We start from the raw sequence: 26709 nt of genomic DNA on the forward strand, positions 1-26709 counted from the left end.
AAACCTATTCTACCAGGGAAAGTCTGCTGGATTTCCTTCCCTGAAAAGCTACAAAGTCGAGGCAGCTTGTACCACCCCACAGCTACAGAAGAAAGCAGTCCCCATACCCAATTAACACCCAGAATGAGGATTTTTTATATTCGCTGTATAAAAACACTCCTCTGTCTGGAAGAGAATTTTCTGACCAATGCAACAGACCAATTTACTTTATCCCAGGAGTTTCCAAAGCATTACCTTTAAGGGCAGAGCACTACAGAGTTCACAGGGAATCGATGCTTTGGTAGTCTTTGGGAAAACACATTTAACAGTGGCACATTCTCCCCACCACGTGCTTGGTTAGTAGTATTTTTAAGCTATATTTTCTCACACTCAGCAGAGAGTGTTTGGCCATCACCTGTAGCACATATCCACCCCCTCTTTGTTAAGGACAACAGTGCTCTTCCCCCCAGCAATTATTGACAGAAACAGTGGCAGCTGCAGCAGTTACTCACATGGAGCAACTCAAGGAAACTTTTTTTGTTGCCCAGAGCAGTGCAGTAACTGGAAGTGAGTCAACACCTCGACATGAGCCCATTCTGCAGTGGCCACCAGCAAAGAAACCCAGTGACTGCAGTTTGGTAGCAGACACTTACTCACTTTTGTTCTGCAGGCATCACATGGCTTTGTCTGAAAGCAACCAGTGTCTGACTTGTGACTTGGCAAGTTAGGCTGTGGGGACAAGATACATCACACACCTGTAAATACAGAGGAGCAGGGCAGCACCTCCACAGCCAGCCACACACACCAGGTTTGGGGAATTCACACCAAAACACAGCTTGTTAGGCTAATTCATGCAGGTCTAGCCAGCTGTTTCTCACTGCTATAATGCAACACTACCAGTTAATACATGTAGAAGTCTCCTTCCACAGGACATGAAGATAAGCACAGCCCAGTTGAGATCATCTCATTGATACTCCCTGCCAACACCAGTTAATCTTTACTCCTTGTCAACACAAGCCCTCAGTGACTCCAGACTCAGTCAGTACATGTATACTGAAGCCCAAAATTATAAGCACCACTTGCATTGGCCTCTTTGAATCCCTCAGGTGCCAATTCCAGTGTACTCAGTGACACCACAAAATGTGATTGAGAGACAAACCTCAGACAGGCACAGCACATACTCCCTTCCACATCTTATATTCTTCAAAAAATACATTGTGACTTGGAACAATGTCAGCACGGTCTACACTCAGTCACAAACCCTGGCATAGTGTCATGACTGGCTCACCAGCTACAGACTTTTAATTCCAGTAACTTAATGAATTCTTAATTAGCCCTCACAAGACAGACTTGACAAGACAAGCAACCCTTGCAGACTGTTTTCACTTTTTCTGAGGAAAGGAAATAGGGGCCAGAAGGGAAAAAAAAAAATCAACCCAGACACAGGAGAGCAACAAGCAGAGCAGAGTCTCCACATCCAGCAGCAGTGAAGTGACTCCACACAAATGCAGCACGTATCAGCTAGCCAGTTCCTGGAACACAAGCCCAAGTCTCCAAAGTATCCAACACAAGTTTACAAACAAGCTCCAAACCACATTATAGTGCACTTCAGTAACCTCTAAAGCAGAGGAGAGAGGCTGCAAAAGCCTTCTGCTGATGTACAGCAACAACCTGATGCCCCCCTGAGGAATACACTGCTGGAGTTCATCCCTTGCCTTTAAGGGGGGAGCAGAGTAAATTGCTGCTTTATGCATCCATCATCACAACTGCTGAGAGCCACGAGAGATCCAGTGGCCAGGCACAGTGACAGAGCAGGGAGGAGACAGGGCAGTTCCCTCTGGTTGGTCAGGGAAAGAGCTCCTCCAGTGCTTCTCAGCATCACCATTCACTTTGTAAACAGTAGCACAGCTCCATCACGTTCACAGCAGTTAGTTCCCTTATCAACTCAGAACAGAAATATCCATCCTCCTAGGCTGGACCCAACCATCTTACAGCCAGATCTCTTTTACTGCAAGCCACTGGCACAGAAATGAGATGTTAGAGGGGTGGGAAAAGCAGAGATTACTCCTGCGAAAAAAGGCTCACAGATTTATCCTACACTGCTCTCGGGGGAAAAAAAGAGCTGATCTTCCTCCAAGGTAGCAACTCCCATTTTACAATCGTTTTGTAAACTTCCTTATCTTGTGCCGTGGCTCAGACAATTTACAGGTTTTAAATCAGGCACGGCCACCACCAGCCATCAGCCACCCTGGCTGCCCACTTCAGTCAAGGGATAAGGAGAACACATGGCACACTTCAGCAGGAGGCCACAGCAAGACTGACCTCTTCTCGTAACAACAGTCTCGGTCCTTCAGACACAGGGTTATATAAGTCTCCGCTGTACCAGCACAGGTTTATGCAGCGAGAAAAGAGACATATTAATCAGCCCTTGTAAGGTGCGCTCCAGAGACCACCGCCGTAACCACAGACACTGAGCAAACAACCCCGCTTCCTTAGCGGCTCGGAGACATCTGAGCCGACATTATCAGCGTTTGCCTTCCGAACCCGCACGGGGGCTACGCCAGCCGGGCTCCGGCAGCCACCCACCCCGCGGCATCGCCAGCACCCCAAACCGCCGGGGCGAGCGGCGAGCCCCGTTATCCCCCGCGCTTCCCCGGGATGGAGCAGCCGCGCTCCCGCGGGGCACCCGCCGCCTCCAGAAGCCCGGCCCAAGCCCCAGCCCGCCCGCCGGGCGGCGTTTCGGCCGGGCACCGGACGCCGGGCAGAGAGACCCCGCCCGGCCAGGGGGCGCGGGGACGCCGCTGGGAGCCCCCGCGGCAGCGCCCGCCCCGGCCCGCCGAGCTCCTACCGCTATTGCCCGGGCTGCCCTGCGGACCATGCAGCGGCCCCCGCCGCTCGCTGCCCCCGCGCGCGCGCGGCTGAGGCGAGGCCGCAGGCGCCCGCTCCTTCCCGGCGCCAGCGCGCGGCAGCGGGCGCCGGGCCGTCACATGGCCCAAATAGCGCCCGGCGCGGGCCCCGCTCCGCCCCCGGCCCGGCCCGGGGCGCGGCCGCTTCCGGGCCCGGGCAGGCGCCGCACGGGGCGGGCGGCGGGCGGGGCCAGCGGCGGGCCGGGGGCGCGGCCGCGGGAGGGGGACGAGCATCGCGGTGCCCGGCGGTTGCCGGGCGCCGGTCCTGGGCTAAATTCTGGGCTCCTTTTGGGTCGGTGCTGCGGCGCTCGCTCCGGGGAACGGTCTAAAAATAGCGGCGAGAGTCGGCGCTGGCGGGGTCCCCGTGCGCGGCGGGGCCACCCGGTGACGAGTGGCATCCTCGGTGCCGCGTTCGTCGGCACGGTGTTGCCGCGTTTGTTGCGATCGCTCCGGGGATCTTCATGCTTTTTGTTTATTTATTTATTTTAGTGGGCTTTAAATTTTTATTATTTATTTTTATAGGCTTCAAATTTTTATTATTTATTTATTATTTTATGTAATCATTATTTTATTAGTATTTACTTAGCTAAAAATAACATTATTTATGTTAAATTTTATTATTTATTTTATTAATTATTATTATTTTTATTATTTTAATGTTTAGTATTTATGTGACATTTCATTATTATTATTATATTATTATTATTATTATTATTATTATGTTTATTTTATTTATTATCTTTTAATGTTTAGTATTGACGGCGACATTTTATTATTATTATTTTAATGTTTAGTATTCATGCAACAGTTTATTATTATTATTTAAATGTTTAGTATTTATGTGACGTTTTATTATTATTTTTATTATTTTAATGTTTAGTATTTATGTGACGTTTTATTATTACTTTTATTACTTTGCTTTTATTTTTGTGATGTTTTATTTTTATTTTATTTTTTAGTATTTATTTCTGTGATATTTTTATTTTATTATTTAGTATTTATGTGATGTTTTATTATTATCAGTTATTTAGTATTCATTTATTTGTTTGCATTGCTTTTTATTTAAGACTCATTTGTTTACCAAAATAAACCAGGGAAGTATAGTTCTGGTCATTTCAGTCTTTTTTTTTTTCCTTTTTCCCCCCAAAAAAAACTACTCTTTGGACTAATTAGACCCAGTAGTGTGTGTCTTTGAGGCGATTAATTTTTCAGTGTTTCCAGACAAAAGGGTTGTTTGTAGCATTACTGCTTGGAGCTGTAAACCAGTGGGTTGTCATAAATCCAGCAATCCATATTGCATGGGGATACCTCCAAGGACCACCTAAGAGCTGCAGGAAGTGGTATGAATGATTCAGGAGGTGGCAGCTTGCCATCTGAGTCAGTGTGGAATGAATGCCGCTGCATGCTGCTGGAGTTATTGTGTTTTGGGGTTGGACATTAACATTGGGCCTTGACATTTCTCATCACTGATGGTCTTGGGCACATGTTTAAAAAGGGCAGGGTTAATTAATTGTCGTCATTTTTGTGCCTCTACTTCCAGAGGACTTTGCTCTTGTCTCGGCTGAACTCCATTTCCAGCAGAGGGGCTTTATTCCAGCAAGGTTCTGCCATAAATACACAAGTGCATTCCCCTTACCTACATTTTAGTTAGGCAGGATACTCAGCCACTTTTCTCCTGGCTGTGCTCCTCTTAGGGAGTGGGGTATGAGTAGTGAGGAAGGCAGTTCCTGGGTGCAGACGTGTGCAGGCTCTCTGGGGACACTGGCAGAAGGTGTTCTCTGCTGTCTGACTGTCTGACACATTTCATGGGCCATGCACTGATTTACAACTCAGTTACACCAGTTCTTACAAGATAAAAAAAAAAACCTGCAGCTGCACGGGGATGAAATGAAGTTGTGTGGTCCCCAGGGAACTGTAATAACCACTGCTGGGTTATGTCTGCAGTGAGGTGGTCACAGCAGGGCATTCAGTGACACACAACGGGGCAGGGTGCAGTGCTGAACCCACTGAGCTGCCAGAAAAAGTCAGAAGAAATGTGAGGGCCAAGGTGGGGTGGCTGACCTGCTGAATACTCCCCTCCTCACCTCTTCTAGGCCAAAAAAATCCCTAGAGAGGACTTCAGCCAATGCAGGGGAAAAAATTCTGCTGAACTCCATGGGACAGTGCATGCATAGGAAGTTGTTCATATGGGTGTATGTATCTTTGCAGGACTGAGGCACAAATTTGTGGAGCATATTTTGGTGTCCCTGGGGATTAGTTGCTCTATGCCAGCCATTGTGGTTCATTAAAAAAACACATTCACATCAGATTAAATTTATTGCTCTAGCTGACCAGAAACACCAGGGAGATTGTAGATACAGCACAAATATGTTCTTTCACGCCCTGCAAGATAGAAATAGGTGGGTTTATGTTAAATAGGTACATATCTGGGTAGCTTTTTCAAAACTTTATTGCTGGGACCTGGACCCGCCCCTATTTAAGTCCTCACTAATTTCAGTAGAAGTTCTTCAGTAATAAAGTGTTCTGAAAATCTCCCCCTTTGAGTTTTTCTGCAGAATGCTGTTCAGTTCTTGGACAGCTCTTAGCCAAACCTTGGGGGCCCATGCTTGCCCTGTAAACGCTGCTCTGAGGCAGCTGAGGAAGGATCCTGACTCTGCAGACCAGCCCCAGTGTTTTCTGGCAGCACACTTGCAGCTTGTTGTGCCAACCCACTTTCTTTGTGGAGAGTGGGGAGTTCTCTCAGTTGATCTCCACTGTTCAAAAGACCCACTCCAGTCACCCCAGTCTTTTCTGCCAATACTGAAGCTGTTAGAGGAATGCTCCAGGCATCCGTTAGCTGGAGAGCCAGACAAACTGGAGTGTTGTCCAGGGAAACTTCAGGACTGCTCAGAACTGCTGCTCTGTGGACCAGATTCTCCTTTACAGAAAATCAGTCTACCACACTCACTGAAGTGCACCTACTCTGAGTGCACTGTCAAGGTGGGTGACTACTGTAATGTGAGACCTGACTGGTGGGAGTGGGGCAAAGGCTGGAGTGGATTCATAAGGTGGAAAGGCAGAGGGGAGGCAGTGGTTAATTAGGTGAGTGACAGTAGCTCTTGATGTCCAGATATATGGATGGGGAAATTTTCTCTTTCCCTGAGACCTTTGCCTGCCCATCTGCTCTGACTCAGTGGAGTGACAGGACAATGGCCAGAGCCAGGATGCTGAGGGAAGCCCAAGATCTCACTCATGGAGACTCAAAAGCAGCTTCTCATTGGCCTGAGAAGCCACAGCTCCACAGGCTCAGCACAGCACCAGCACCTTCTGTAGCAGCAGTGTCACTACTGAGTCCAAGAAAGTTGTGAATGATGTCTGAGAACTCTACAGGAGGCTCAGCAGGTGGGAGTCTGCCTGTGAATTCAGCTGCTGTGCTGACTCCTGTTACCTGCCTCCCTGCCCTGCTCAGCACTGGGATCTTTTCCCTCTCCCTGGGCACCTTGGGGCACATTGCCATCAACGGATGGGAGTTTCTTAGAGGGCCACTCACAGTCTTGCATTTTCCTGTGTGCTAGTTCCAGGTGAGCAAGGGTTTCCTGCTCAGAGATTCCTGTTCCTTACAGCAAGAGGGAGAAGTGGGGTGGAGGAGGTGTAAGAGCAGCAGGGAGGAAACCAGACGTGACAAGTGCTGAAGAAGAACTTTTCAGCTTTGTGGTGGCTTCTCGCCAGATGAGATCACAGCTCCTACGGAATCTTGTCTCCTTTTATTTCCCTAATATTTGACTTTCTTGCTTCCTTAAGAAGCAGGATTTGCTAATCTTCAATCACTTGCTTTGAATACTCTCTGTATCTCAAACAACAGCACAAACAGTGGCAGAGGGGGGTGACTGACACAGGCCAGTGTTTATGGCCTGCAATGGAATCCTTCTAAGTCTTTATGGATAGCTAACTGGGGATGGAGCCTGGATTAGCAGAGACTTTTCCAGCTCCCATCCTTGTGAATTTATGCTAAGATTATTAAAAGGAAGGTGGGAGGAGGAATGACTTGGCATGCCTGCTTTCTTGTGGCCAGCATTCAGTACTGTAGATTAGCTCTGGGATCTGGAAGTGGATGAGCATCCACATTCTGGAAAATGGGTCCCTTTTGACTGTCTGAAGTTAAGCATCTAAATCCTTCAGGCTCCCAGCACAGACTCTCAGGCTGGTACAGACTTTGTAGATGTGTTTTATGCCTGACTGATACTGACCTTGCAGCAGGAGCCTGGTAGACTGAAGCAATGAAGGGGATCCTATTGCTTTGCATTTGGAAGGGGTGTACAAAGACAGGCAGGCAGAAAGCACACAGCTTTCTGTGCCCTGGAGAGAGGAGGGGAGAGAGAGAGAGAGCGAGAGAGCAAACACTCTGCCCGGAAACATGTACGTGCTGCATGCAGGCTCTGCCTGTGGGAATTGAGGGAGACAATGCAACAGATAGTGAACAATGAGCGTCTGTAATGTGCAGCTACAAAGCCAAAGTAACCCAGTGTGCTGCAGAACACAGAGACAGGCTGTGAAAACAGCAGCCTCACGAGGTAGAAATCCTGCCAAGCCTGCTTAGAGGACAATCAACAAACCCTCCTCCGCTGGAAGATGGCTAAATGTGGTGGGAAAGGGAGTAAAAGAGGGTGGGACAGGGGAGGGAAAAGAGGCAAACCCCAGGGACACTTTGCAGGAAAAAGAAAAAGTAGTCATCTTCCTTTTAGTCTCTTCTCGTGAACTGAGGTGTCAACACAAAACACTTTGCACACTGCAACACAAGCAAATGAGGCTGTGGAATGAAATTAAACTGCTTTTCCAAAAACAAACAAACAAAACCCCAAACAAACACAAAACAAAACAAAAGTGGAACCAGGATATTTTGGTTTCCATTCACCTGGAAAGCAGAGGCTTGCTGTGACGTCTCCTGTCACTTCTCCTTTGCCTTTCCACTTCAGCACAGGGTGCTGGATGGGAAGATGCCTTAAAGAATGGGAAATACATGGCTGGAGCACTTGGACGTAGAAGATACTCCACTTCCAGTTCTTTTTGGAGCAACCCTTACAACACCAGTTATCTCCAGGGTGCATGTCCTACAGACGTGGCTACCTCTTAATGAGAAGTAACACCCCCTTAAAATCACAGTGACCTTTCTGGCTGACACAAGTCCTGCAGGTGCAGGAAAAAAGCCACGTCCCAACACTCCTTGTGTCAACTGCACTGTACATGGGGAGCTAAGGACATGGTCACAGCCTGTGCATGAGAAGTGGGGAAGCAGAAAAATTAGTTCCTTGCCTTTTTGATGGATAGCCATGAACTGAAAATGGTAGCAACCAGGATAACACAGGAACAGCATCCGTGGAGGAGCTCCTGGGAGAGCAGGCTGGCCAGAGAGCTCGCTGTGCCACGGGAGATCAGTGCTCAGCCCTGCACCGTGTGTGGCTCAAGGGCCAGCGGAGGAGCCGGTGTCAGAGGCCCAGCTGAGTTGGTCTGTGCCTCTGGAAAACACTCCTTTTGCAGGACAGGGCTGGGAAAAGCAGTTCCCAGCAGCTCCTGCAGCACGAGGAAGCAGCACCCTCTGCTGCTGGCAGACCTGTCTCCAGAGCACCTCTTCACTGACAGACACCTAAAGAGCTTCCAGAGAGGAGCTGAGGAAAGACACCCGCAGCGATGTCCCCCCTGCAGCATGGGGGTGGGTGCTCTGTCAGACACTTTGGTCCTGTCAAAACACAGCTGCTGGGAGAGGAGGTGCCAGGCAGCCTCTGCTTCCAGCAGATAACAGCAATAAGAGCAGGCCCTGCCTTTGTGCTGGAAAGATCTCGGCTGCTGCTGTTCCCAGCAAGTGCTTTGGCTGATATTGTTTGATGAACATGACTGGATACACACCACAGGGATGATGTAGGATGAAGCTCTCCAGCAGCCTCTCCTCCAGCCTCTTCCAAACCTTCCACATCCCCACGAGGTAGCTGATTTACTGTCGCTGCGTGTGAGAGGAGAAGGGAACCCAGGCAAGAGGGTGACTCACCCCCAGTGAGTCAGCGATGGAGTCCTGCCCCTTCAGCTCTGCTCCAAGCACGATCCAGCAATTCCCATGGCTCTGGGAACACGAGGAAGGTGTCCTGACTCCTCCCACCCCTAAGCAATCCTACCACGGGGCACACAGCGTGGTGCTGCACCACCACCAAGCTGCCTCCCTGGAAAGCTGTGGGATGATGCAGGATCCAGACAGTCAGCTGAATCCTAGTCATCCTTGGCTTTTCCCCCTCCCTTTTGCTGCAGACCTTTTGTTTTTCCCAAATTAAGCTGTTTAACATCAATCAGGTCCACCCCACGAGCACATTCCCAAATGGATATGCACACCTTAGACAGACACAGAGTATTTGGTCTCTTCCTCCCATTTCCTCCCTCTCCCTGAATGAAAGCTGATCTTTTCCCCAACATCTGACCCCAGGTTTCCCCTCTTCATGTGGGGAAATAGCCTAAACTTGGTCCTGGCTGCAGCTCCAGACTTGGATGAGGCAGAGATTTGAGCTCCCATTCCATTCCCCCCTCCCATCTCTCGGCCTCTCTGTCTTCCTCCCTCCAAGCACACAGAACCCTGTGCCAACTGCTCTTCTTACCCACCTCAAGAAAAGCAAAGCACGAAAAAAAAAATGCTGGAATTCTGTTAAAAATAGCCTGGGATCCTGCCTAGAAAGGATCCTGCCTGCCAGTCTGTGTCCACGCACAGGTCTCGTTTCAGCGACAGCCACAGTCACACAGAACCCGGATTGTTCTGGGGAGAAGGAGATGCCTACAAAAAGGGAGCCCTGTTTAAGGAAAAAATGAGGCGATGTCTGGTCGGAGCGCCACCAGGACATAGTTTCTGCGGGAAATTCCTCTCCACAGAGCGATCTGCCGGAGGGGAGGGGAGGGAGCCAGCACGTCCCGCCGCAGGGAGCAGCTGGAGGGCACCGGGCTGGCACGGACCGCAGCGGTGCCTGCAGGGGAACCCGGTGCTGCATTGCTACAGGACCTCATGCCAGCTCTCTGCAGGGGGAGCAGCTGGAACGAGCCGGATCCATCCACATAACCCACAGACATCTCACCAGGCAGCTCGGCTCGGGACCGCCCAGGCTCCTGAAATGTGCTCCTCTTCTTCGCTCTCTCCCCTCCGTCTCCTTCCTTGCCCGTTTTCAGGATGCGGCCACATTTTCATCATCCTTTTTTCGGGGAGAGGAAGGCAAGAAACCACGTCCCTGCTAAGGCAGGCCATGAATCCGGAGCACAGATCCTGCTAAGGATCGCCCTGAGCTGCAGCCAAAGGAGAAGTCGAGCACAGCACCAAAAGATTTGTTTGAAAAAAGCATTAAGACACTGAAAATTTTGCTGCTTTTCTCACCACTGCCTCTGCTCCCTGCATTTGGGGAGGATTCACTGATCCTGTTCTAGCTGGAATATCTCTCTTCAGTGATGTGCAATGTAAACTGGAACAAAACTATCTCTAAACTAGAATTAAAATTCTGATGTTAATAGGAAAAACCTATAGAGGAAAATACTGCCCCAGCCCTATGTTAAATGTTGCATTTAACTGTTAAATCTCCTCACTTGCAGACCCATCTTCAAATGAATAGGTGTCTTAGATAATTCAGCATTACCAACAGCACCAGAAAGTACCTGGACACCCAGGGGAGCACTGGAGAGGACTGGGACACTGAGAAGATCCACACCCGTGGTACTGCAGCAACACTCTGCTGGAATCCACCGAAAACCCCCAAGTGTGTGAGTGACAGTGGGAGTGACAGTGGCATGCAGGGGAAGGAGCAGTTGTGAATCAGCAAGACTGCAGCAAGAAACCATCTGATTTAAATCCTCCCATCCTCCTTTTGCCGGGAAAACGAAGCCTTCCCCTGGGGCACTGGGACGAAACTGCTGTGCTGCTCCTCCCCTTTCCCAGGCTGTGCCCGTTCTTCCTGCGGAATGGAGGTGCCAGGTGAGATTTTCCTTTTGGTGAGGAGGTGGCTGGTTCTGGACAGGGGCATTTGGGCATCAGCTAAACTGGAGGGCAGGACTCTGCTCTGGGATGCCCACAGTGCCCTCCCAGCCAGAGCCACAGCACAGCTTGTGCTTGAACTTCAGCTGCTCTGACCAGAGCAGAGCTCAAATCTGTAAACTCTGTGCTCTCGAGCAGCTCTGTCCTGTGCTGACAGTATCCATGGAAATGCAACTCAGGGAGTAAATGTGCACCAGGGGAGGCTTTCCCCAGGCCTGGCCCTTTCAGGACCCTGCACAGCACTGGGTGATCCCATCCTCTCACCTTAAAAGGGCTTTGGCTGTTCCTCTGTTCTGCAAAGTCCTGGCCTTGTTTGGATGAGACACCAAAAAAACCAGGAGTCAGAGTGAACATTCAACACCAGCTACACTGTCCACCTTGTACAACTAAAACCCTAAAACTTCACTCACCGAGAGGAGAGGGAAAAAAAACAGAATGACCACCCATCTTTGGAAGAAATTAAAAGGCACTTCTTGTTAAAAATTATTTATTTTCTATAAATATAATTCTCTTTTATTCCTTAAACAACATGAAAGGAATCACAAAACTTTGCTCATTGGAAAAAAAAAAAGATTTTACAACTTGAATTATAAAAGTTGAAGTGAAAAATGAATTATTTCCAGTGTTAGTTTTCTGTAAAACATATAAATAATCATACCATTGAATTCTAGGAATGCACTTGACATTTAAAAAATTAATAAAATTGGTATCAATAATCACTTAAAGGAGAAACAGACCGTAAGAAATTACTCCATGGAGTTGCTTTTGCAAAGAAAGGTTAATACAAGCTCTCAAGAAGGTGCACACCTCCTATTTATAGCTTTCACAAAATAAAAATAGCACTGCTTCCTTGGCCTAGAGCCCAGTGGATTTCTACCATTCCTCCTCATCAGATTTGTTGCTCATTTAACCCTTCTTCCTATCCACAGTATCTCTCTTTCCAGTCATAAATTTTGTATATTCAAAAATACTTGTTTTTCATTTGGCAAATGCTAATTATTAAAGAGTTTAAAGGGAGTTATCTGTGTAAAAATAAAATGCAGTTCCAACTCCCCAACCAACCAACTCAGACAGCTGTGTTCACTGAGGAAAACATGTGGAAGCTTTCAATGGATTTTAATAAAATCTGGGATTAATTTTGGGATGACCCACTAGATAGAGACTTCACAAATAAACACTATTTTCAGCTGGAAAGAAGAGAGGCTCCCTGGGGAAAAAAAAATATGTGCTTACTTAAAAGTGCAAATAAACCCCTTAGTATTTATTTCAAAAGGTGCCAGCAAGATATTAAAAAGAAAGTGTGCAAAACCAGGAAAACACCAATGCCACAGTCACCTGTAACACAGTCATAAATCCTGTCATTCATAACAAAACAGTTACTCTCATATAGGTCAATTTTTCATTAGAACTTGTTCCCTTATACCAAACACAAAAGACCTGGATAAAAGTTAATGGATTTTTTCGTTTAAAAATAAAAAATGATGTTGGGACTCATGGATGTACCAGACCCAAACCCTGTTCCTCTGCACAGCTGTTCCTGCCACTGTGGTATATTCTGGAATCACTGTTTGCTACCACTCCTCTACAGAGAGGGTTATTCCAATGAACTCCTGGACTTGTGCTCTTGTTCCAGACTCCACTGGACAAGCAAGTCCTGCAGCAAAGCCTGCAGAGCTCACCTTCCTCCTGCTCCCTGTTCTCCTCTCCTCCCCTGGGGTTTATTTTCACCCTCTGGTTAATCCTGCCTGCAACCAGGACACAGGCAGGAGCAAACTTAGTCACAGGCACCCACAAAAGAGGGATAACCAGCCATCCCAGCTGTCAAACCAGAGCAGTTAAGGCACTAATCCAAAGGTAAATAACCCGCTGGAGGAGATCACGGAGCATTTGGGGACACCTTGAAAGCACAGGGCACGCCTCATGCGTGGCAGCATCCTGGGAAGGTGAACATTAGAAGATTAGGAAGGGGACAGTGGGGTCTCTGGGTAGGACTGGATGTCCCCAACCCTCCCTGTGAGCAGCAGAACTACACATTCCCACAACCAGCTCACGTTGTGCTGTCAGAGGTGCACTTTGCTGGTTCCGTGTGCCTTAAGGGATGTGTGCAGAGAAAATCCCCTCCCTCGTAAGTCAGTGCCCACGAGTTCAAACACCACCACCACCATCTGCAAACAGTGGATCTACCTCAGTGTGTGCTGTACTCATGGATATGTTGGGAGTTTATAAAGCTGCCTCCCACAGAAATTCTACAAGCCACCGTGTGATGCTTCAAGCTTCAATTCTGAGGACAGAGAAAAGTTCATTTCAGAGAATGAGGCAAAGACAGCTAAAGAAAACATTTTTTTGCTAGCTAAGCCCACCAACTCCTCTGAACACCAAGCTTTTCCCTCAATAATTATTGCACTGCTGGCAAACAACAGCTCTGTGAGCTGCCATATTCCTCACCCTGTCCCCATTATTTTAACAGCCTAAAAAGCAGTTTGTCTTCCTTCCCCATCCCCCCTGTATCAGCCATCCACTTAATGAAAGCAGCAAATTAGTGCTTCTAAACTCAGCCTCTGCTGCTGGGCAGGTTGCAAAGGCTCAAGACTGCAGTGAGCTCACAAATCAGTGTCAGAATTTAGGGGCCACATGGCACAAAAGCCAAACGTGCTCCCAGGAGGGCACAGTCAGAGCCTGGTTGACACCAGATCCCTGTGCACACAACCCTCCTTTCACTGAGACAAGGACTCTGGCCCAGCCAGACTGAGCAGGGCACAGGATAAACATGTTATTATTGTCTCTTAGCCTGAGAATTACATGAAACTTTTTAAAAATTTGGCAGGTAATTTAACAAGTCTCCTGTAGTGCCTGCGAGGTAGTTAAATGCCAATAAGCAAAAACGCCTGACAGGAAAACTGAGGCACTTCAGGGTGAGGTAATTTGTCCAAAGTCACAGTCAGAATCCCTGGCAGAGCCAAAAATGCCGCACTGGCTCCTCCTGAGCTCTGAACACTGAGCCCAGCTCCCTTCAGGCTCAAATGTCAGAGGCGCTGCAGGCCACGGATATCCCAGAAGCTCTGAGGAGCCCGTCAGAGATGAAGCTGCCGCTGGCAACAGAAAAACATGGACATTGTGTAGGAAAATCCAGGCTGTAAAGGCCACGCAGACAAGGGAGGAGGGACACTGTGAAGGCATCACCCAAGCAAAGCTTCATAATCCACGTACCAGACCAGCTGGCCAGAGCTGGGGCTGACGCCCGAGATCGGCCACTTTGTCGGCTCGTGGCCCACCCTGCTCAGCAGGGTGGTGATGTCGTGCTTCCCCTTCCCCAAAACCAGGACAAACACCTGCCTGGCCCTGTTGATGAGGGGTAGGCTAAGGCTCATCCTCTGGTGAGGTTTGACAGGGCTCTCAGTCAGCACCACAGTGGGAGCCCCTTCCAGCCCGTTCTCCGAGCGGGGGAAGAGCGAGGCCGTGTGGCCGTCGGTGCCCACCCCCAGCAGCACCAGGTCGAAGCTGGCGTTGGCCACCAGGGCCACGATGTCCTGGGCATACAGCTCTGTGCCTCTGTCTTCCTCCACGCAGAGCCGCCGGTTGAGGTGCACGGGCATGGGGTGGATGTTGAAGTAGGGCACCCTGACGCTCTGCAGGAGGTGGCTGTGCAGGCTGAAGAAGTTGGACTCGCTGTCGGTGAGGGGGACACAGCGCTCGTCCACCAGCCAGATGTGGGTGTGCTTCCAGGGGAAGCCGTAGTGGTGCCTTGCCAGCCGCTGGAACAGGATCACTGGGCTTGAGCCCCCTGAGAGGGCCAGGTGGAACTGCCCGGAGCGTGCCACACTCCTGACTGCTGCCTCCTCCATGTCGGAAGCCAGCTGGGAAATCAGGTCCTCGGACCACGCCGAGACCAGGGGACTCTGCCGATATTTGGACTGGATTGCCTTGTAATCACTCGGCATGTGCCTGGTGGGGTTCAGCAGCTCCGCTGGCTCTGCCAGGGTGAATGCCAGTCCCCCACTCACCATCTCAAAGTCGAGGAGGTGCTGGTTCTCCACGCCCCCGGGGTAGAGGCGCAGGGGCTGGTGGGAGATGCTGTCCAGCAGCGGCGTCCAGAAGCCCCAGGAGGCCAGCAGGTTCTCCGTGGTGATGAAGAAATCCTTCCTGCCGTGGTAGATGTTGGAGATGAGGACAGAGTAGGCATCTCTCTCTTTCACAGGGCTGTACACATAGTAATCAGACAGTGGTTGTCCAAAAATGTGCAGGTCCGACTGAGCCACGGCTTCTTTCCAGCTGTCTTTGGGCATGACAGGCCGGAAAAGGTTCCTGCTCACAAGCACCGCAGGGGTGTTGAGAGCCCCGTGCCCGAAGTAGAAGATGATCTGCTTGGCTTTACACTGGCTGTGCCCTGCATCCCTCAGAGTCTCACTCTGAGTGCAGTAGGCCCTGTTCTTGAAGAGAACACGGGCATAACCTACCCGTTCATCCAGAGCCTTCCCAGAGGTGAGGAGGAAAGGGACCCCTTCCCACCGCAGGTTGTCACTGTGGATCAGCACACCTGAAATGACAGGGAGCTCAGCTACCAAATCAAACCTGAACAGCAAACAGTTTTGGGGGGGATCTCTATCACCTACCCATTATTCTCCTTCCTCAGGTCCCAGAAATTTTGGCAGCCGCCGTGTCTCTTGCTCCACATTCAACCCTTTCCTGACTTCATTACCTAACTGCTCTCCAGTTACCCTGCTGTGCTTCCTCCCAGGTATCCCACTTGTTTAGCCTCCTTTAATCTTGTAGGAAACCAGTTTTCTGAACATGAACATAATTCAGACAGTATCTTTAATGTTCAGAAGACCCAGAATGGCTAGAGGTAATCTCATGGTTCGTTCATCACAGAGAACTGCAGAGCTTTACCCCTCAGCTGCAGACTCGACTTCATGAAAATCCATTCACTGGATCAGTAGCTGACATGACAACAGTGTTGTCTTGTTCCAGCTCCCAGTCATGCTGGTGGATGCCTGGAGACATCTCAGTGCCAGCAGTGAGGTCCAGGGTCATGGAGCTGGTATCATCACACAAGGACTCACATCTCCCGCTCTCCTCAGCTCTAGACTACTCCCCCCTCCAGGGCCCAGCCCAAACTCTCACCTGCAAAGGTTGGTGTCGTGCTGACGTAGTCCTGTGCCTGCTGCAGCTCCTCCTGGGCCTGGCTGGCGTACGCCCGGTACTGGCCCAGCACGGCACTGTTCTTCTCCAGGCCCCACAAGGACTGGAAGCTCTGCAGCTTGTGCTGCAAAACCTCTTCTGCCCTGCTCACGTTGGCCGGGAGCTCCATGATGAGGAACATCAGGGCCTCTGTGAGGTGGTTCTGCAGCACGTCCCGGATGACCCCGTACTGCTCGTAGAAGCTGGTGCGGCCTGAGGACAAGGAGGAGGGAAGATGCATTTAAACTGACGTGGTTCTCCTGCAGCTTTGTCCTCTGCATGTGTAATGTGTGTGCCAAGAACAAAGAGAACAAGCCCTGACTGGTTTGCACCTCTTCTCCCAGCCCAACAATTAACTTGAAGCCACCAAGCTCAGAGAAGTTGTGGATGTCCCGTCACTGGACGTGTTCAAGCTTTGAGCAACCTGTTCTAGTGAAAGATGTCCCTGCTTATGGCAAGGGGGTTGGACTAGATGGTCTTCAAAGGTTCCTTCCAACCCAAATCATTCTACGATTCTACACTAAAATAAAGATAAAAGGTCCCCATGGGACTGCTTGTCCTCCCCAGAGCCAAACACAATCCTCTTTTTGGGTGCTTAAAGAGCCTAAACCCAGGAGAAGTCATGCTGTGCCTGACAGTCCCGAGTGCACAGAGCAGAAGGCAGCTCTGCAGCCACAGCCCTGGGTCTGGCACTCCACACAACAGGCAGTTCCACACAAAAGCTTTGTCAGAGTGGCTGGAAAGTGGGGTCAGAGCAGGGACCCCAACAGCTCTACAGCTACACGCCAGCTCCCCAGAACAGCAGCAGCTGTGCCCTGGCAATGAGCACTGCTCTCCACTGCCCCTTTCCCCTGATTTTCCTGTCCTCAGAAGGCTCTGGCTGAGCCATGCCCTTGGGAGACAAAATTTCATGCACAAAACCCTTTCCCTGCCTGGCTTCTCATGCAGGTGGGAGCAGGGGGAGAAGGACAATGCACTTATGAAGAGACTCAAGCAGATGCCTTTGTGTAATCCAGCAGCAGCAGGCTGCAGACTGCATCACCCATAGGCTTCCCCTATTGATTGATACATTTCTCTCCTCTGCTCTAATCCAAAGGCACATTCATTAGTGGAATCAATGCTGCAGACTCGCTGGGAGCCAGGCTGCCAGCTGAAGCTGAACAGGGGAAAAAAGACGCCAAATGAAAAATTACAAAGCTGTTCAGAGCAGGGAGGGCACAGGGTGTAGCTGGGGCTGTGCAGAGACAACACTTCCCCCCTTTGTTACCCTGCAGTGTGTCCCTCTCCCAGAAACAGGCCCGGGTGAGGTCTGGGCTGCCAAACCGGAGATCACTCCGAGTTTGATAGAACTGCATTACTGGTTTGTGGTGGCTCAGAGAGCGAGGAGGGAGGGAGGCAGGGAGGGAAGGAGGGAGCAGGTAAAGTGAGTGGAGAAGCAGCCCTGATGTTGCAGAACTGAGGGCACCTGCCGTGCCCAAAGTGCTGCGGGTGGCAGTCCAGCCCAGGGAGCTTTGTGCTGAGCACTGCAGAGCGGCTGCTGCAGCACTGCAGGGAGGGAATGCAGCCGTGTCCTTCAGCAGGAGACCCATGCTGGCAGCTCTGGGCTTGGATTTTTTCTCTCTGCAATGCTCTTTCTCACTTACAAGAGAGGAAGGGAAAGAAACAGGCAGGCAAACACAGAGTGACCCGGGCACTTGGACTGACACCGATTAGCTGAGATGAGCAACATTCAGGCAAGAGATGCAAGAGCACCTTCCAAGGAACAGCACAAAGGTATGCTCAGGGTGAGCTTGGTAGCTAACAGGACAGGAATACAAAAGGGTTGTTGTTGTTTCAACAACCAGAGGATGGCTGCACTAAACTGAAGTGGCCTTAGATTGCATCAATTCCAAATCTAGTGCCTTTTACCAAGAATCAGGATGGAAAGCTGGGTGCAATGTCCCCAGGGCTCTGCAGCACAAAAAGGTGGGGGATTCTGCCCCTGCTCCCAGACAAACTGCAATTGGAATCTTTTCTTGGAAGCAGCAACACTACCTGGAAGTGAGTCAGTCTCTAGCACAGGAAGTGTAGGACAGTCCCCCTCTATCTCCAGAGAGCAGCATACCTTACGGGTTTTATTTCTGTACCAGCACTACCTCAAGGACCACTTTCACATAACTAATGAACCTGCCAGTTCTCCTTCTCATTCATTCACCTTGCACACTCTGCACACTCTCCTCACCAACCTTTAGCATCCACAGTCTCCTTCAGGACAACCTCCACTCTTTCCACATGATGTCGGTTCCAAATCGGATCCAGAAACTGTCGGTTCTGATCTCGAAAAGGCAGGATATGGGCTACAGCCTGTGAAGGGAAAAAGTCAAGGATCCCATAAAAACTCACCAGACTCCCACAATATCTCTGGCACAACATCTCTGCCCCATCCAGCACTGGGATGTGCCAGCAGACAGGCAGCACAGCAGAGAGCAGAGTGGGTCAGAGAAGAGAAAACCAGCAAGAGAGCCTGCAGGGATGCACAGTGGGGCTGCCAGTGACTGTCCAGAGCAGACATTAAAGGTCTTTCTGAGGCATTTTGAGGTTTCATGTGAAAAAAGGCTGAACTACAAATTGCAAGGCACTCAGTTTATATCTGTCAAAGGACAAAGGGCTGAGTCAGACCATCCTGGGACTAATGTACACTTCCAAAGTGCTGAAATGCTACACCACTAAAGCCATCTGCTCTTTTTGGGACACAAAAAAAAAACCACAACCAAAAAATGAAACAGAAGAAATCCCCCCTCTCAGTGGAGATGCTCCCCCTGCAGCTGGACATGCAGTAAAATCTGGCCACAGTGCCACGGCTGGAACAGGCTCCTTTCAAAATGTGACATCACATTCCTGTGAAACAAGGATGGCATGTCCTTGGACACATTCCCTCGGGGACAACGCAGCTCCACACCCTGAGCTGTCCCTGCAGCAGGCCGGAGTGGAACACAGGGCAGGAAGAAACCTTCTCCTAAGCATCCCATAAAACTGACATCCCATCAGCTCCTTATCATATCAAATCAAAAACTGCTTCCAGAAGGCACAGCTAAGCAGAGAGGCCTGTGAGTAATGAGATGGGAGAACTGTGAGAGGGAAAGGGTGCTGGTTACTCAGCGAAATCAAACCCCCGACCTTGGTGAGAAGACCAGATAAACTCTGCATCTCTACTTCAGACCCATACAGAGTTCAACCCTACACCCTGGCCTCCCTCTGGAGAAGGGACCCTCATCACTCCAACAGGAGAAAGCCCTGCTTTGGTCTGCACATCTCCTCTGCTCTCTAAGAGGATGGACAGCAGCACAGGACAGAAGAGGAACAGCACAGGATTCCATGAGGCTTGGGATCACACTGGGAGGCTCTGCCTGAATTTGAGAGGGGAACAACACTCCCATTAGATGCAGAACTGACACCCAGCACTCTCCCAGCCTCCAGCCCCCCCAGCCTGGCAGGGGGCTGTGCCCTGCCAGCTGCTCACCTGTTTGCCAAGGTAGTGGTCCACCCGGTACATCTCCTCCTCCCTGAAGAAGCCCGTCAGCTCCGCAGCCAACTGCTGGGCCGACTCCAGGTCATGGCCAAAGGGCTTCTCCAGCACCACCCTCAGCCAGGCCCCCGGGGGAGGTCTGCAGCTGCTGTTGATGTGGCGGGCGATCTCCATGTAGGCGAAGGGTGGCACTGAGAAGTAGAAGATCCTCCCAGCCTCCTTCAGCCCCTCCTGGCGCAGCAGGGCCTCGATCTCCCTGCTCAGGGCGGTGTAGTTCTCGGCACTACTCAGCTGGTGGTACTGGCTCAGCTTCAGGAACTGGTCCTTGAGCACAGCACACCTGTTGGGAGCCTCGTCCAGGGGGCAGGACAGCTTCTTCAGCGCCTCAAACATCAGCCTCTCCCCCGGCTCCTGAGCCGTCAGCGCGGCCCCGTGGAACGTGAAGCTGTGGCCATTGCTCACTTGGTCCATGTAGAGCTGGAACAGACCCTGCCACAAATACTTCTTGGCCAAATCACCCGTGGCTCCCAGCAGGACCACGGAGATGTGGCCCTGGGACGCCTTAGCCAGGGACTGCAAGGCTCCCACGAACAATGCTGCACACAGGACCCTTCCCAGCATCTTGGGAGAGAAGGGGCAGACCCAGGAACACTAGAAGACAAGAACAGAAAAGAAAACATGCCAATCCATGTTATAACTCTGCAAAACACAAAGCAAGGTACCTGCTTTCCCATGGCTGAAGAGCCAGGGACTTCTGCCTGCACCCTCCACCCAACAGTCCCTCCTCCCCTCCGTGATTTGGGTTCTTGAAGAGCCTCCTCATGCACACCAAGAAGTGGAAGGCAGCGTGTGCCCAAGGTATTTGGGTAGCATGTGCATTGTTCCCACAGCTGAGTTAATGCAGGGGTGTCAGTGCCTTTAGATTGTGAAACTGGAGCCCATTTTAACACAAATTTCAGAGCTGGCTACAAAGGAACACATGTGCCTGCACACTGAACGCATGTGCCTGCACACTGAACATATGTGCCTGCACACTGAACACACGTGCCTGCACACTGAACATATGTGCCTGCACACTGAACACACGTGCCTGCACACTGAACATATGTGCCTGCACACTGAACACACGTGCCTGCACACTGGACATATGTGCCTGCACATTAAGCCCTGCTTTCAACAGCCTCCTGTTTGGGACTGCTCAAATAGTGTTATTCTGCCTTGGCATGGCTTCAAGTCAATATTGTGAGAGCAGCTCAGAGGCAAACACGACCACCAGCAGTCCCAGTGCACAGGCTCCTCTTTAGGACACCCTTTAATGACTCATGTGCACAAGCACGCTTGGGAACAGAGCTGAACTGGGTTCTGAGGAGCAGCTGGGAGACTGGTGTGATAAAGCAACACAGGGGAAGAAGTTTAGTCCTTAAATTGAGTCTAGACATGAGCCAGTCTAGATGTGCCCCGTGGTGGCCATGTATGTGGCCAGGGGAGAACGTGGGGTTTGTGTTCTGCCTCCCTCAACCTCCCATCACTGAAGAGCAGGTCAGCACCTTCTCCACTCAGCCCCCATTCAAACCCCTGCAGACAGGGACAGCTGGAATCCCTGACCAAAAAGCCCCTTTGCTCACTCTTACTTATTCAAAATAAAGCTGCTTTTAAGAGAAAAGAAACATTTAGTTCTTATACCTAGAAACATGGTAATGACTTTACATCTCATGAGAGATAATCTGGAGTGAGTGACTAAACCACTGTGCAGTTCTTATTCCATCAGATGTTATGTCAGAAGCTCTTATGGATTTCTCACTCCCTTAGTTTCACTTTCTGTTTAGTTGGAGCAAAGCCTTCACAGCACACGAGATAATTAACTTCTTTAAAAACTTTTGGTTCTGGTCAATAAATAGATATCTTTTAATTTTACCTGTGTAGGAAAACCAGCCCTATTTTGACAGTAAGAGGCTTTTATGTGCTGGTGCAGTTGCAGTCTCACTACTAGGCTTTGCACTGGGGAAGGATTACACCATTTTAAAATGGCAGTTTCATGACCACACCACTGAGAAATGGATCTTGGGTATGAGAATGAACCTTCTGCGGGCAGATATGACTCTGAAAAGTGTCTCATCAGATTCACACATTCACAGTCAGCAAGAAAAACATCCCTGGCTCCATTGCTCCAGTTACAGCTGCACAGATGCCCCAGAACCAAAAGCTCCTTGCTTTTATCTGCCCAGGCTCACTCAGGATTGTCTTTCCTAGCCTGGAGCAAAAGGCCTGGACCTTGCTCCCCCTGAATGGCAGAGGGATGAAGCACAGATGTCTGAGCTCTTCACTGGTTTTCCCCATGGAAAGCTCCCAGAAAATCCACTATTTCATCACTGAATCAACACAGGATCCAAAGCAGCTAAAGGACCTAAATTAGCTAAAGGATTAGCTAAAGGATAACTAAATAATAACAAGGAACATCTGAACATCTCTCCCTGTCTGCAGCTTGAACTGGTCTGTATAAATCTTGTGTTTCTCTCCCCAGCAGACTCACCTGTAACACAGGAGCTTCAGAGACCACAGTGGCAAGAGGAGCTGGAAATGTGTCTTCTCCCCAGTGCAGATCTCTCTCCTGCAGGGACTGGTGTGTGGCAGAGTCTCTGACCAGTGGGTGGGTGAGCAAGAGAGATAAGGCAGGTTGCTCCCTTTCTGGTAAATGGGAGGAAAGACCTGATTACAGCAGAGAAAAAACGAATTGTGCCTGAGCCAGTAACATCCCAGCACACCCCAGCTCTCAGCCCATCCACGCTGGCTGGGCCAAACCTCCTGGATGCTGTTTGTGAGCTGGCAAAACACAGGCACACGTGGCAATTCCTGCTCCCAGAGTCTCTTCCTGACTCCTCACCTTTGCACCTGAGCTCAGCTGGGTGCTGCAGGTCTCCAGCTGATCCCAGTGAGCCTTTCTGGGAACAATCCCCAGGTCCAACTCTCAGAAGGAACAGTCCCAACACCACAACCCCGTGGCAGTGGGAAAGGGCATCTTAGTGAGCCCTCCTAGGACAGCAGGACAGCTCTTGTGCAGTGCTGAGCCTTCTGGGCACCCTGGCTTCTCTCTCAGTTTGCATAAAAATTCCTTTGGCTTTTCCTTCCCTGTTTCCTGCACGGAAACAGGGCAGCTGAGCATCACTTTAGCTGACAACTGCAGCCCACTGTGCAAGGAAACAGCCTCAGTGATGCCCACAGGCACATCAGTCCCTCAGGAGACAGCCCAGTAGCCACTGCTCTCCTCCAGAGAGCTTCAACAAGGTACACTGGGGGCTGTAAATTTAACTCATATCAGCTCTCCCCAGCCTTCTGCTGCCTCCCCTACTTCCCTCCCTTCTCCACGTGCTCTTTAAGCCCCATGAACTCACTTGAGGAATCCAGCAAACAGTACTGGCAGTTGCAGAGGGGCAGAAATGTGGCTCCTAAGGTTTTGCCTGCAGCATAAATAACTATTTGGTTTTCCTTCCCCTGCTGTGGGGTTACAATTCAGGTGGCAACGTTTCTCAGGGCAGTGGGGCAGTATTTACACTTGTTTGAGCAACCTCTGTTCCAGGAAGCAGGGGCATGTGACACAGTGCCCATTGCACCCTGGCAGGCTGCAGTCCCTGAGATGCTGCACGAGACCTCAGGAGGTCCCACTGTGGAGTGGGAAGGGTTTGGGTGGGTCAGGCTTTTCCAAAGGGCAGGAGAGAATTAGCCAAGTAACTTCCTGGCAGATTCAGTCACATGTCCTTCCAAGCCAACTGAAAGCCAGTTTCACAACACTCCCAATTGCAAAATATTGAGCTACGCTGCCCAGAAAAAGCACAGCAAACCCAGCAATGTTTGTTTACTGCTTTCATATCAGCTAATCACCACTGCTCACATTAAAAAATAATACTCAAAAAATCCCCCCCGCCGGCCAGAACAAAGTTGCTCAGTCAGGCTTCAGGAAAAGACTCCTGGGCCTTATCCATATAAAACATTTGGGAGCTTAACCCAGCAGTTAGACTGTGCATTTCCTCCAGTTTGACAGGAGCTCAGTTCAGATCTTGTACGGGGGGGGGGAAAAAAAAAGAAAAAGATGTTTTGTTACTGTTGCATCCCCACTGAAAAATAATTAACAGATGCAGAGCCAAAAGAGCTGGACTATGATGATCCTTTTGGGTCCCTTCCGACTCAGGGAAGGTGGTTCTATGATACAAGCAGTGTGGCTGGGCTCCTAAAAGGCCATGCACAGGTAATACATGAAGGAAAGAGTTATGGGGATACTTTGAGAATCAGGAAAACCATATTGGCCCTCTGTATATTCCAACGTTAGAGCAGGAATGGCCTCACCATCACCTCCTGGAAAGGTCAGAGGCTTAACGTGGAGACTCACATTAAAAGCAAGCCGGGCGATGCAGGAATTAGTGTTTGGCCCTTCTGGTTCTGGCACAGCCCCACTCCAGGTGCCCTGGTCCCAGCGCCGGGACGGCAGCTCAGCGTCCGGAGCCCTGGAAGAGCAGGACAGGGTTACGGTGACAAAATGCGCTGGCACCCGAGGGATGAGCTCACCTGTGACAGGTGCGTGTCACATCCCCCGCACCGCCCGCCGGAGCTTCCCCGGGACACGCAGGGATCGGCGGGGCCAGCGGGAGCCGGGCAGGGCTGAGCGCGGCGGGGACGGGGGTCCGGCGGCTGCGGGGCAGGAGAACGTGCGAGTGGCCCACGCGGGGCGGGGACGGGACCGGGGGTCCCGCAAACACCTCTGCCCGCCGGGGAACCCCGGGGACGGGACGGGGGTCGGCGGGGACCGGGAGCATCCCTGCATCCCCCTATCCCTGCATCCCCCTATCCCTGCATCCCCCTATCCCTGCATCCCTCCATCCCTCCATCCGTCCATCCCCGCATCTCTCCCTCCCTCCCGCGGCCATGCGCGGCTCTCCGGCCGCCCACGCGGTGCCGGAGCGGGGCGATGCCGCTGCCCGGTGGCACAGGGCAGCGCAGAGAGCCGTGGTGCCAGCCACGCCGTTTGCACGGGGGTCCCACCCCCGTCCCGCCCCGGCGCCCCGCACCCGGCCCGGCCCCGCTCACCTCCCGCCCGCCGCGCGCGCCGGCGGGCCCGACACACAGCGCCCGCCGCCGCCGCGCGCTCCGCCCACCCGGCGCGCAGTCTTGTGGGTTGGCGTCGGGTCTCGCCGCGCGCGGCGTCGCGCGGGAGGGGGGGGAAAAAATCGCCGCGTTAAGGAGGGGGCTCTGGGGGCGCAGCCCCCGCTCGGGTGGGACACGAACACCCTCGGCCAGCCCCTGCTGGGCACTGGGCACTGGGCATCGCACCCCTTCCGCGCCTGGGCGTTGCGTCAGGAGTGTCCCTATGTGGGGGGGGGGGTGTGCTTTTGCTTATAGTTCCCTTTCTGGATGGAGATGCTCTCGCTGCACCATCAGACCAAAGCCTTGACCAAAGGCGGGAGGTTTGGTGGGAGTTTTGGTAACCTTCAAGGGCAGGTTGGATGGGGAATTGAGCAACCCGGTCTAGTGGAAGGTGTCCCTGCCCATGGCAGGGCGTTGGAAGATGAACTTTAAGGTCCCTTCCAGCCCAAACCATCCTTAATTCTATGATTCATTCTAAAAGAAAAAGTATCTCTTTTCCCCAGTTGCATTGGTTGTCTAATTTTATATATATATATGTCTAATTTTTTATATAATATATATATATATATATATATTGTATATATATATTTACACACCAGGTAGTATAATGTGTCCACAGACCTTGCACTGCTATATATATGTCTAATTTTATATATATACATATATATATATACACACACACAGATAGGTATATTTGTCTACAGACCTTGCACTGCTTTGTGTCCTGAAATGACTGTGACCCCAGCACACCCCCTCCTCACCACACATGTGCCCCCACAACTCCAGTCCTGTGTTTTCTAAACAATAAAAAGTACCTTGTGACCCTCCTGGTGTGCGATTCAGCTCAGCCTGACACTGCTTTTAGACACATCAAGTTTTGGGGAGGCAGGTGGAGTGATGAGAGGCAGAAGAAGGGAAAAAAGTGTCTTTGCAAACGTGTATGGCAACAGCAGGGAGTTGTGAAGCAGACTTAGACTGCTAAACAGCTATAAAGGTGGAGTGATGAGAGGCAGAAGAAGGGAAAAAAGTGTCTTTGCAAACGTGTATGGCAACAGCAGGGAGTTGTGAAGCAGACTTAGACTGCTAAACAGCTATAACTGCATCCCATAATACATGGCATTACATTATATGGCAAGACTACACACCATTCCTGTTGTCTTTGTCACTCAAAGGTCTCAAATTATTTTACACAAGCAGAGACACTTTACCACCACCACTTTACAGGTGGGGAAAGGGAGTCACACGGAGCACAGAATTGGGGTACCTTGCTGCTCAGGCTGGTAACCTAGAAATGAATTCATACATAAGGCAAGCCTTGCATTATATTTGTGATAGATATATATAGATATATAGATACATATATATAGATTGCTCAATATACATATATCTATCTGGTCTGGTGGAAGTTGTGTGTGCCCAGGGCAGGGGGGTGGAACAAGGTGGTCTTTAAGGTCCCTTCCAACCCAAGCCATTCTGTGGTTCTATGATCCAACTTTGAATCGTATTTACTGCATCATTCCTTTATTCCATACCCTGCTCTGGAGGTTATTCCACCAGCCTGCTCTCACAAAGACCCTGTAAGGTGTTGCAAAGGTGCCACAGTGACAGGGTGGCAGCGCCCAGGTTTGTCTGCAAGGACGTGGATCCAAATCTGGGAGGAGGGAGACTGCAGTGAGCCCAGCCTCGCACTGCACAGTGCTTTGTGATTCCAGCCATGTTGCTAATGCAGCTCTGGGCTGGGTGAGGCTCAGTGCCTGCGATTCTGAACGGCTCCAGTCCCGAAACCCAGCACAGGGCACATCACAGACGGTGGAATGGAGCAAATTAGACTTGCTGAGGGGGTAAATAACTCATCTGAAAGGGCCAGCTGGACAAACAATCCAGCGCGGGGAGATCTCCCTTTCCTGCTCCCTGTGATGTTACCACACAGTACATTTAGCAAGGAGCTTGGGGGGAAGCAGTGCTACATCCCACAGCTCTGG

General features: G+C 50.8%; 1 protein-coding gene across 2 annotated transcripts; it reads right to left on the minus strand.

Annotated features, from left to right (window-relative positions):
• Window positions 1-12374: 12374 nt before the first annotated feature.
• Window positions 12375-24160, minus strand: H6PD (hexose-6-phosphate dehydrogenase/glucose 1-dehydrogenase). Of its 2 annotated transcripts, none has more exons than XM_018079513.2 (6): window positions 23976-24160; window positions 22125-22279; window positions 19589-20245; window positions 18315-18432; window positions 16033-16302; window positions 12375-15445 (listed from the first exon to the last, which is right to left on the minus strand). In XM_018079513.2, exons 3-6 carry the CDS (start codon window positions 20213-20215, stop codon window positions 14088-14090), a joined length of 2373 nt encoding a protein of 790 aa, XP_017935002.2. In that variant the 5' UTR covers window positions 20216-20245; window positions 22125-22279; window positions 23976-24160; the 3' UTR covers window positions 12375-14087. The 2 variants fall into 2 exon arrangements, with proteins under 2 accessions (XP_017935002.2, XP_017935004.2); XM_018079515.2 differs by lacking the exon at window positions 23976-24160 and adding an exon at window positions 22476-22575.
• Between the last annotated feature and the right edge of the window lie 2549 nt (window positions 24161-26709).

The sequence above is a fragment of the Manacus vitellinus genome, unplaced genomic scaffold (genome assembly GCF_001715985.3).
Source record: "Manacus vitellinus isolate BGI_N305 unplaced genomic scaffold, ASM171598v3 scaffold_46_pilon, whole genome shotgun sequence".
Classification (NCBI taxonomy): domain Eukaryota; kingdom Metazoa; phylum Chordata; class Aves; order Passeriformes; family Pipridae; genus Manacus; species Manacus vitellinus.

Bases quoted from the DNA above. Each gene is read 5' to 3' on its own strand.
- H6PD (XM_018079513.2), bottom strand. From the start codon at position 20,215: ATGCTGGGAAGGGTCCTGTGTGCAGCATTGTTCGTGGGAGCCTTGCAG. The intron at 16,303-18,314 runs GTTGGTGAGGAG...CCTTGTCCTCAG, and splicing joins GGAGACTGTGGATGCTAAAG to GCCGCACCAGCTTCTACGAG. The intron at 15,446-16,032 runs GTGAGAGTTTGG...CTGTCATTTCAG, and splicing joins CACGACACCAACCTTTGCAG to GTGTGCTGATCCACAGTGAC.